At 48.6% G+C, this 12034-nt stretch overlaps 1 protein-coding gene across 1 annotated transcript in view; it reads right to left on the reverse strand.

The window, feature by feature from the left end:
- The window catches only part of Clec4f (C-type lectin domain family 4 member F), an 11457-nt gene extending 6931 nt beyond the window's left edge, over nt 1-4526 (reverse strand). Inside the window, exons 1-4 of the mRNA XM_021165037.2 lie at nt 4317-4526; nt 3444-3560; nt 3067-3147; nt 591-1532 (exon numbers count right to left, since the gene is read on the reverse strand). Coding sequence (XP_021020696.1) covers nt 591-1532; nt 3067-3147; nt 3444-3560; nt 4317-4392 — 1216 coding nt within the window. The 5' untranslated portion in view covers nt 4393-4526. The remainder of the gene's footprint in view (nt 1-590; nt 1533-3066; nt 3148-3443; nt 3561-4316) is intronic.
- Between the last annotated feature and the right edge of the window lie 7508 nt (nt 4527-12034).

The following is a 12034-nucleotide window of genomic DNA, read 5'->3' on the forward strand; positions in this document are numbered from 1 at the left end:
TACTACTCAGCTATTAAAAACAATGGATTTATGAAATTCCTGGACAAATGGATGTATCTCGAGGATATCATCCTTAATGAGGTAACCCAATCACAAAAGAAGTCATTAGATATGCACTCACTGATAAGTGGATATTAGCCCAGAAACATAGAACACCAAGATACAATTTGCAAAACACAAGAAAATTAAGAAGAGGGAAGACCAATGGGTGGATACTTCATTCCACCTTAGAATAGGGAACAAAATACCCATGAAAGGAGTTATAGAGACAAAGTTTGGAGCTAAGATGAAAGGATGGACTATCCAGAGACTTCCCTACTTGGGGATCCATCCCATAATCAGCCACCAAACCCAGACACCTCACATCTTTTTTGCGTGTGGTTGTTTTGACACTGGCTGGATTACAAGACATACTAGGCTACTCAGGCTGGCTTATCTCATTAAATGTGATTCCATTTCTAGCACCATCCTCCTCCCCAGATGGTTAGGTAAGCAAAGAGGCTGAAGGGTCAGAGATCATCACCGCTCCCCAGAGCACGAACACACACACACACACACACACACACACACACACACACATCTCTACTTACTCTGGGTCTTCTGCACCTGCTTCTGTGCAGCCACAGCTTCTTGCAGGGCCCCCAGGCGACTCTGCTCCCCCTGAATCTTGGCAGTGAGGGCTTTGGTTGCCTGCAGATCTGCCTTCAAACTCTGCATCTCTGCCTTGGCCCTCTGAAGATTGCTCTGTAGCGTCTGGACGTTGGACTTCAAAGCTGAGACATCACTCAGGTCCCTTCTCAGGGTCTGTAACTCTCTGCTGGCATCTTTCATTTGGCCATTGACCACCTCAATCTGGGAGTTCAAGGAACTGGTGCTTTTCAGCTCAGCTTTTAAGCCCTGGATCTGGGCATCTGTCTGCTCCAGGTGGCCATTTGCCTTTTGAGTCTGAGCAGTGAGTGTTTCCAGCTCTTTCTTTAATGAGTTCATCTTTTCACCAGCCCTTTCCATACCATCTCTCACGGTCTGGATCTCAGCACTAATGTTGTCCATACTGTGTTGGAGAAAGCCCTGGGTCTGGGAGCTGAGGTCATTTGAACTCTGCAGACTTCCCCTCAATGCCTGGATCTCAGACTGGGCTTCCTCCAGGCCTCTGCCCAGCATGTAGAGCTCAGCACTGGTATTTTCTGTGCTGCTCTTTAAGAGACCTCGGGTCTGGGAAGTCATAGCGTTTGCCTTTTCTAAATCTCCTCTCAGACTATGGATATCAGCACTGGCCACCTTCAAGGAGCTTCTCAGCGCCTGGGTCTCCAAAGCCAAGGCTCCAGATTCCTTCAGCACATCTTTTGTCTGCAGGATGTCAGCATTCACATTCTCTAGATGGCTCCCAAGCAACTGCACCAGAGAACTAACATTGTCCACTTGGTACTTCAGTATCTGTACCTCCTTGTGACAGCTGCTAGAATTCTCCTCATAGTCCCTAAGCCTCTGGATAGCCACTTGCATTTCTGTCTCCCTGACAAATTGGGAATGATCTGAAAAGAGGAAACAGAAGGTGCCATAGAGGCCTGTTATGTGGGGAAGCTCAGGTGGCAAATCAGAACGTTCCTTAATGTCCCTGGGTATGGTAGTCAACACTGTCAACTGGGAAGGACCTAGAATTACCCAGAAGACAAACCTCTGGGTATAAGATAGTTTCCAGAGAGATTTAACTGAGCAGAAAAGACCCACCCTGAATGTGGGCTTCACTATCCTAAGGGCTAGGAGTCCTAGACTGAATGAAAAGGAGGAAAAGCTTTTACACACACACACACACACACACACACACACACACACACACAGCTGAGCACTAGTGTCATAGCTCTTTGCTTCCTGACTGTTAACACAATGTGATCAACTACCTCAAGTTCCTGCTTCCACGCCTTCTGGCCATGATGAACTGTGCCTTCAAACTGTGAGCCAAGATAAACTCTTCCTTCGGTTGCCTCTATAATTTATCTGTTGCGGCATTGTGATACATTAGAGACTCCTCCACCCACAGCTTTGAGTGATCCTAGGGCAGCCAGCTGGTCCCTGAAGCTAGTAGGCTCTGGGGACTGACCATGCAAGCATGCAGGCAGGCAAAGAGCTAGCTGCTTGCTACATACACACACACACACACACACACACACACAAGAGCAAGAACAACGGAAACTCTGGCTTGGGTTCAATTCTCAACACTACTAAGAATATTTTTCTCAGATCACGTGGATGAAAAAGGACTGAAAGAGAATATGATTTTTTTTTTTTTTTTTTTTTGGTTTTTTGAGACAGGGTTTCTCTGTGTAGCTCTGGCTGTCCTGGCACTCACTTTGTAGACCAGGCTGGCCTCGAACTCAGAAATCCGCCTGCCTCTGCCTCCCGAGTGCTGGGATTAAAGGCGTGCACCACCACGCCCGGCTCGAGAATATGATTTTTTTAAATCCTTTTTCATATGAAACTCTATAAGAAAACTGTTCTTCATGACAAGTGAGGTTGAAGTCAGGGGGGGATGCGAGGGATCACCAATGGCTGCAAGCAACCCCTGGGGAGGGGACAGTGAGTTGGCGTCTCAGCCCGACTGTAGAGATGGTTTCAGGAACACACTCCACGGGGATTTATCAGATCGTGCAATTTAAATATGCCCAATGTTTACGGCAGCTGGACCTCAATAAAGCTGTGCTTAAAAATGGGACAATTTGGGGTTTAGAGATACAGCTCATTTGATAGAACACTTGTTTCGTTTGCATGAGGTTATGGGTTCGATCCTCAGCACCACATTACCTGGGCATGGCGCCACACACCTAGCATTATAGAAACGGAGGCAGGAAGGGGCAGACATTTAAGGTGATTCTTGGCTTTTTAGTTTGAAACCAACCTGGATTGCATGAGATCCTGTATCAAAAAAATAAGTTTACAATATGTTTTAGGAGGAAGGTGGGAGCTGAAGCTCGGCGTGGGAACAGGAGCTGGAAGAGAAGCTGCAGCAGGGTCTGTGCCCCACACCCCACAGCCAGCTCCCCCAGGCTCGTCCTCACTGGAACTACTCACTGTCGTGTCCAGAGTCGTTGCTTCCCAAAAGCAGGAGGGGGGGAGGATCTTTATTCCACTCAGGTCTCCAAGGCTGTGAAGCTAAGAATGCCATTCCTGGATCAGCTCAATCCATAGCCCTGACATAATAGACTTCCCACACAAGCTGGGTTCCAGAAAGAGAGGAGCATCAAGGGCCCCTCCCCCCTCCCAGAAGCCTCCATTCTCGAGAGCCATCTCACAGCCCAGTGGACTCTGTTGACTCCAGGTCTGGGCCTAGGTTGGTGGCAAAATGTTACTTCAGAGAGCAGAAATGTCCAGAAGACTGCCATCTGGGTCTCTTGGGACCTTTGCACAGAGGGAGAGTGAGTTGTGGCTAAAGTCACCTGAGAACTTACCCGCCACAAAAAGAGCAAGGAGAGAGAAGATCACAGTCACCACCATTAATGCCAGAATGGCCTGGACGTGCCGCAGGGTCCTGGGAGCCATGAGAGCAGCTGACTTAGGCCCCAGTCCTGCAGGGGAGAAGCCAAGGCTCAGGGTAAGAGTGCAAGGAGAGCCAGGACTGTCAGTCTTGACACAGTCCCCTGACTTGTCCATTAGAGATGAGAACAACCGCCATGCTTCTCACAGAGAAAAAAAGCATTCTCTCAGGACAGGTAACAGCCAAAGGTGTAGGGCTCACAACCCGCAGAGGCTGCAGTGGTGTCCTAAACATGAAACCCGCCCCAGAGAAAGCGTTGCTGTGGGTGCGATCATAAAGAAAGAAGGAAGTGAAGGAGGAAGGCAGGTGGAAAGAAGGTACATAGCAGGGACCCAGACTACCGGGTCCCCATCCTGTTAACAAGCCTGACCACATCAAGCATTAGTGTCTCTGGGTGGATGGTTTCCACAGAGCTTGACATGTTGCCACACGTGTCTAGGGCCTTCTGGGAAATTGGTTACTAGCCAGGGATGCACCCACTAATGATCTCGGAGAGGACCAGCTCCAGAGGGTGCACGGGCTAGGCAGAGGGCAAAGCTGGGGTTCAAAACCAGGCCCATCTGAACTCCAAGTGCACATTTTTCCTGACATCGGGTTACTGTGCCCAGTGGAGGGGCTCTTGGAGGTTTCATATAGAGCCTGGGGTGCTCAGAGTTCTGGTCCTCTGCCAACCCGTTTATTCTGACCCATCTATTTACTATGGAACCAAGGCAGGGATGATACAAATCTCTGGACTGGCAAAGATGGGCTCAGGCAGGGCATAGGCAGAAACCCCAAATATCCTTACCTTGGGGCTGTAGGGAGACACACTGGTTGTCTGTGCAATATCTAGCCATATCTCTGTCCAGCTTGGCCTCCTTCATCCTCCTGCACCGGTCTTGCCACTGGTTTCTAAAGCCTGTCCTGCGAGCCCACAGGAGTGAGAGCCTGAAACACAGTGGGAGCCTGATCTATGTTCTCCTGAGGTCAGGACAACTTCCCAAACCTGCCTCCTCCCTCTGACTCTGCAGAAATCCAATGTTACCACTGGCTCCTCCTCCTCTTGGAGTTACAGAGGCCAAGAGCCCAACAGCCCTTTCCCCCCTCTGCCCCTGGCTCCACGCCAGCCTCTGCCTCAGAGCCACACACCACCCAACCCCCTTCAGCAGGGTCTGCAATCTGCACCTAGGAAGGGGACTGTCAACTTTACAGGGGAAACATTCTTGAGGGGCTGAGGAGATGGCTCAGACAGTGAAGCGCTTGAAGCATGAAGCGCTAAGCATGAAGACCAGAGTTTGGCTCTCCAGCACCACCCACATCAAAAACTGGACACAGCAGCATGTGCCTGTAGTCGCAGTGTTGGGAGGTGGAGGTAGGAAGATCCTTACAGCTTTCTAGCCAGGCTGCCTCACTGAATCAATTAGCTCTTTTTCAATAAAGGTGGGAAGAGATAAGGGAAGATGCCCAGCACTGGCCTCTGATTTTCATCAGGCTTGAGGTAGCACACAGCTTTAATCCCAGCACCTGGGAGGCAGAAGCGGGTTGATCTCTCTGAATTTGAGGCCAAGCTGGTGTATATAGTGAGTTCTAGGCCAGTCAGAGCCACATAGTGAGACCCTGTCTCAAAAACCAACCAAACAAAAACAGTGCATGAGGTGGGAGAATTTGTAGGGGGAGGCAAAGACTGGGAGCCTGGCCAGTCCGAACCTTAGAACTTTACAGACAGGTCACCAGAACAGACCTGACATGCTTTATATATGATCGTTGGCTGTGTCCTAGGTCAAAGTTCCTGCAAGCCTAACTCCTGAGTGACGATAATCCTTGGTTATCATAATGAATTCCCTCTGAGCACACCTGGGTTCATTTGGTGAGATGACTCAGGTCCTCTCTGGGATGGCCACCAGTTCCAGAAAGACCACATTGATTAGAAGCCTCCATCCCCCTCCCCTACTCTCAGACATCCCTGTGAGAAGGACTCCACAGGAAGTCACAAGAATCCTAAGCAAGGTAGGGTTTGAGCTGTAGCTCAGTTGGTAAATCACTTGTCTTACACACATAAGGCCCTGGCTTCTATCCCAGACAGTCTTTAAACAAAGTATGGGGTACATGCTTGTGACTATACATACAACTCAGGAGACAGAGACAGGAAAAGATCAGAAGTTCAAAGTCATACTCAGCTGACCCTGTCTTTCTCAAACAACAAACTTGAGCAAGAAAATACAGAAGGCTCAATCTCACCCTGACCCCTGAGACACAGAAGTCTGGTGCTCAGGAGCTGCTAAACCTTGCTTTATATCTTTCCATTGGCTCAGGCTATCCCTTCCAACAAACTCTGAATAGTCTACCCAGTGTTTGCATGTTGTTCGATGGTTTGTTCTAGGGAACCATCAAAGCTGAATGTCATGGCATTGGCTGTAAGACAGACAGAGAATGGGTTGCTTGGCAACCTACTAGTCACAGATTTCTGAAGTGGGGACAGTCTTGTAAGAGACTCTCAGAACTCTCAGACTGTGAGGTCTCCGCTATCTGGGAGTTAGCATCAGAACGATCAAACAGCTGCTGTTTGACAGAAAGGATGTCAGGGGAACCCAGCTTGGTGTCAGGAGAGCAGTCAGGGAATACACATCAGGATCCACCTTCATCTAAGCCAATGGTTCTCAGCCTCCCCAATGCTGTGCGCGGCCCTTTAATGCAGGCCCTCAGGTGGTGGTGACCCCAGTCATAAAACTATTGTTGCTACCTCATAACTGTAATTTTGCTATTGTCATGGATCATACTATAGATATTTTTGGAGATAGAGCCTTGCCATAGGGGTCGTGATGCACAGGTTAAGAACCTCCCGTGAAGACTTCATCATTAGCAATTATAGCCATTCAGGTGATATCTCCAGGTTCTCAGAACTAATTTAAAAGAAATCGAGAAGACTGGGTCCAAAGTACTGCTTCTGGATGAGACCTATAACGTTCTTCCAAGAGAACAAACACTGCTTTGGGCCTGGCATTGTGTGGTGGTTTGAATGAGAATGGCCCCCATAGACTCACATATCTGAATGTTTGGTTTCCAGCTGGTAAAACTGTTTAGAAAGGAAGTAAGTATGGCCTTGCTGGGAGGGGTGTGCCACTAGCAGTGGGCTTCGAGGTCCCGGAGCCCATGCCATTCTAGTAAGCTCTCTCTCCTGGCCTTATGCTTGTGGATCAAGATGTAAGCTCTCAGGTACTGATCCAGTATCCTGCCTGCCCGCCCACCCGCCCGTCTGCCTGACCGCCTGCCTGCCTGCCTGCCTGCCTGCCTGCCTGGTGCTATGCTGTTCACCATGGTGGCCATGGAGCTATCTGCAACTGCCAGCCCCAACTAAAATGTTTTCTTTTCAAAGCTGCCTTGGCCATGGTGTCTTATCATAGCAATAGAATAGTAAGTAAGACACACACTAACACACCTGTAATTCCAGCATTCAGGAGGCTGAGGCAAGATCACCAAGCTTGAGACCCATCTGGACTATATAGTGAGCTTGAGGCTAACCTGAGCTACAGAGTGAAACCCTGTCTCAAAACCCAAAGCAAGGAAATGAAAACAAATACCATTTGGGGGCTTCTAGCTGCTCATTGGACATAGGATGAGAAGGGGAGTAAAGCTTCCTAAGGACAGTATATAACATTCTTCATGGTGGTATTCCCATCCCTGGGGGAACCAGGAGTGGAGCTAAGTGACTGGCCCCCATGACAGCCACTCTCAGTTGTCAACTACAAACTCACAGATGCCTCATCCCAGGCAGGCCAGGTGATGCTTCTTGTTTTCATACTTAGTTCCTATATCTCATTGCCATTTCTTTTCCCCAAATCTTGGAGCCATCCCCCCAATAGGCCCAGGGGCACTGACTGAGAACCCTGCAAGTCCAGTGTCCAAGAAGCCACTCTGACAAGGGCAGCAGAGGTCCTGTTGGGCAAGGAGGAGTCTGTTTAATGGTGCTGCTGTCCACTCAGTAGAAAAGATGCCTGTGGAGGTGGATCTGATGGGTAGAGAGGGAATAGATGGCCTTCATTCAACTCTTTGTGTGTGTGTGTGTATGTGGGGGGGGGGATGTATGTGTGTGTATGTGTATGTGTGTGGGTGTGTGTAAGTATTCATGGAAAAGCAGAGCACACAGGATAGCCCAAAAGCCACTGGCTGTTGACCTTCGATCTCCTGTCTCTTGATGCTGGCCTTCTGTGTAGGGAAAGGCACCCCCTCCTAGGTCATTCAGAAGTCCTGCCTGGACCCCAGCCAGGTCTGCCAAGTCCCTCTCTCTCAGAGGTTGGAAGTCATAGGCAATGCCTTCCCAGGCATCACAGAGAGAGGGGAAAGGGCTGGTCTTGGTTTCTATTTCCCCACACACAAGAAAGGTCAAGCTGTACCCAACTCAGGAACTATTTCTCCTGACATCCTGAGAAGCTGGAGGGACCTGAAAAGCAGAACTTTGCAGATCCCTTGCTCAGCAGCAGGGTGGAGTCTGGGCAGGAGAGGGGCATCATCCTACAGGCTGTGACCACCAGGAGGGGGGCATCATCTCACAGGCTGTGACCACCAGGAGAGGGGCATCATCCCACAAGCTGTGACCACCAGGAGAGGGGCATCATCCCACAAGCTGTGACCACCAGGAGAGGGGCATNTGACCACCAGGAGAGGGGCATCATCCCACAAGCTGTGACCACCAGGAGAGGGGCATCATCCCACAAGCTGTGACCACCAGGAGAGGGGCATCATCTCACAGGCTGTGACCACCATGAGGGGCATCATCCCACAGCTGTGACCACCAGACGTCTTCTATTTGCTCACCCTTACCGTTCTCTCCCCTCAGTCCGAGGCTCCAGTGATTGTGTTTCCCCAGGAAACCATCTGCAGGTAAGGATCCTGGGATGATGTCCCCATCCTTACTAAGAGGCTTCTCTACTCTCAGATAGAGAAAAGTGAAGGGGCCTTTTGCACATTAACATGAGGAGGTTCATCTACACATTTTTTTTCTGTGTACAGGGGTTCATGTTCCCAGAGGGCTTGCTCTTAAAGACCCCTGAATATTTATTCCAGTTTATTCATTTGTTTGCTTGTCTGTCTATCTGTTTGCTAGCAGTGCTGGAGATTGAATCCAGGACCTGTATATTCTGCCACAGAGACACAGATCGGGTCTTAGAGATGGGTGAATTCAGCAACTATAGATGCACAGCTTTGAGCATCAAAAATCTCAATACCTAACACATCAGAAATGGCAAGTTGGCCAGCTGTGGCTTGGTCAACAGTTGGCGAAGGACAAAGACCCATGAAGGATGCCCACAGGTGCCTGTGCAGGCTGACATGGCTCCCAGCTTCAGTTTGCATGTTTAAGGTTTGCCTTGGCAACATCCTTCCCTCACCATCAGCGGAACTTGCATGACCAAGGCTGGACCAAGACCTAGTACTGGGAGTGAGAACTGACTTGACCCATAGCACCCCTTGTCCTTACTTCCTCATAGCTTCAGGGACCAGCATATCGTCTCACCAGGAGCAACCACAGACCCCTGTTGGCCTCCATCATCCTGGTGTGAGACATCTCACAAACAAAATGTTCACTCTGCAAACCACACATGACACAGTAAAGACCAGCAGAGACTTACCAGTCACATACACCCATCGCCTAGGGAAGAAGGACACATCTGCAGAGCCCCACGGCATGACATCTAGGAGCTCAGCCATCAGCAAGGCTTGGGAGGTGTATGGTAGTACCACAAGGAGAGGGTGACACCCCATCCTGAGTGAGCTTAGCCTGCTGAAGGGTTTCCCAGGCTAGCAAGGAAGGGAAACCCATAAAGTTGATGTTATGGAGTTTGAGACCACAGGAAAAAGACCACCAGACTCAACTCAGATTATAATTAGCCAAATTTACTAAAACTGCTAGCTCAGTCTCTAACACAATTCATGGATGGGCCACTCAGAGGCAGGTGAAAGAAGGGCTTTTAACAGCAAAACCACAGGAAGTTCTTGAGTGTCTGCACAAGCAAGTTACAGACGGCAAAGAGCTGTTCTGCTTGGCCAAGACTAAGTTAAGGTGGTCTTAGCATAGTCCTCGAATGTTTAAGCAAGTTAAAGAAGCTGACACTTAGCGGTGAGTCATATCATAGCAAGCAGGTGCTCACATCACAGTGTATGTGTCTGTGTGTGAGGGTCAAGGAGTCAGGGTTGCAGAAAACTCATCTCCCTGAGCTGTACAAAAACATTACTTTTACCCAGGGCAGCACAAGGGTTCATTCTTTGATGAATAACAAATCTAGTCCTCGACAGTTTTGTAAGACCATTTCTGGCAGAGAATCCACTTGCTTTTCAAGCTGCCCTGTGGAATCCTCAGGGTGTTGTATATCTTGATCTGCTTTATCACTTAGATTTTGAATAGTCAATGCTGATATTACGAGAGCAGCCACACCTGCAATCCCTGCTGTCTCTAGGAGAGCTATAACTATAGCTGAAACCGATTTTGTCCTAACTACACCCTGGACTTCATAGTGATAGTGTCCTCCATATGCAGGCAAGTATTTCCTATCCTCTTCTCCAGGACACACGCCTCCTTGGGGAAGGATATGGGCTGGAATACAGATATTTACTTCCTGTGGTCCTAATTCTAGAAGTTCAGCAAGACCAAATGTACAGGCCCATCATATCCCTAAAGGAGCCAGAAAATATAGCCTACTATGTTCAAATGTACTGGTGTACATGGGAGAACTACAGGATAGGAGTGACCATAACCGGAAGCTGAGTAATTCTAAGTTGAAGTGATTAAACAAGTACTCATTCCTCACAGGTCTCCTAGGGTAAGCTTAGTTTCTTCTGGTTCAGTTTGAACTTCTTGGTGGGGATGAAGTTGGGGTAATTGAGAGATTGATCTCTACCTCCAAGTAAAAATGAGGCTTGGGGTCTAGGCAAAGCCAGCCATTGAAGTGGAAAATTAAGGGTTCTTTGGAGAGTCGGTTGTGTTGGATGTTTTGCTGGGGTAAACACGTGAAGGAGTGTTTTCCTGAAGTGGACACAGGTGAAAGTCTAAGGCAGACACATGAAGGAACGTTTCACTGAAGCAGACACAGGAGAGAGGAGACACATGTGAAAGGATATGTGATGGAGGATTCTTTGCTAACAACACACATGTATTGGTCCGCCTTACACTGTGTAGTTGAGCTGCACTTGTTGGGACTCCACAGACTCAGGTACGAGCTGAGGCAAGGTACATTTGGAGGGTATAAGTAGGACTCGCAGAAGTGACAGAGAGAAAGATTGGCTTGCTGATACAGATAGCTGTGCAATACTTGTAGGTCTCTCAACTTCACTGATCTTCACTTCCCTGAGAGAGGCACAGTGGAAAACTTCTCCTGATGTTCCTGCTGGTCCCTCAGTGCCATTTCCTGTCTCAGCAGAGGCTGTGGCCTGGCTGTCTTTGCTAGGTCATGTCACTGCTGTTGCTAACCCAACTCTACCGATCTGGACTGCTGGTGTATCCATGAAGTGTTTTCGAAGGATCAAGCTGGCACTGCCTGCTAACCTGTGAACTGAACTGCCGATTTCCAGACAACACAGACAGGAGGTGCTCCCAAAAACCTACTTCAAACAGGTCCACTTCCCAATATCCTTTCTTTTCCACTACCTCTGGTGGGTGGTGGGCTAAAAGGAGATTAGAGCGTTTAAGAACTATCATTAAAAATAGGATTTTAAAAAGTTAAAGTTACAAGCTGTCTTAGTCAGGGTTTCTATTCCTGCACAAACATCATGACCAAGAAGCAAGTTAGGGAGGAAAGGGTTTATTCGGCTTACACTTCCATACTGCTGTTCATCACCAAAGGAAGTCAGGACTGGAACTCAAGCAGGTCAGAAAGCAGGAGCTGATGCAGAAGCCATGGAGGGATGTTCTTTACTGGCTTGCCTCCCCTGGCTTGCTCAGCCTGCTCTCTTATAGAACCCAAGACTACCAGCCCAGAGATGGCACCACCTACAAGGGGCCTTTCCCCCTTGATCACTAATTGAGAAAATGCCTTACAGTTGGATCTCATGGAGGCATTTCCTCAACTGAAGCTCCTTTCTCTGTGATAATTCCAACTGTGTCAAGTTGACACAAAACTAGCCAGTACACAAGCAATCATTTCCAGGGCTGGGGAAAGTATGAGTTATCTCATTATTTAGTAACTTTAAGGTCAGAAACATCATCAGGAGATGAAACCTTTGCAGATTAGAGCTTATGTTGAGTTCGTTACAATAGCCCCCCCCCCTTGGTTGAGACTATGGATTGATTTATTACCATGGGTGGAGTGTTCTGAGGCTGAAGGACAGGGAGGGAGAAATAGTAGCCTTCTGTTAAGTCAGCCAGCTTTTATCTGGGCCCGCAAGGTTAGCTTTGTCAGGTGACCTATTTCATATAACAGATTCCACAGCATTCTCACATCTATATCTCTTATCAACAAGCCAGAAGCCCTAGATCCTGCCTGCCTTTAAGCAAGGGCTGTGTGCTCAACTTATTTCAAGCTATGACTCTTAGAATAA

The sequence above is a fragment of the Mus caroli genome, chromosome 6 (assembly GCF_900094665.2).
Source record: "Mus caroli chromosome 6, CAROLI_EIJ_v1.1, whole genome shotgun sequence".
NCBI lineage: Eukaryota > Metazoa > Chordata > Mammalia > Rodentia > Muridae > Mus > Mus caroli.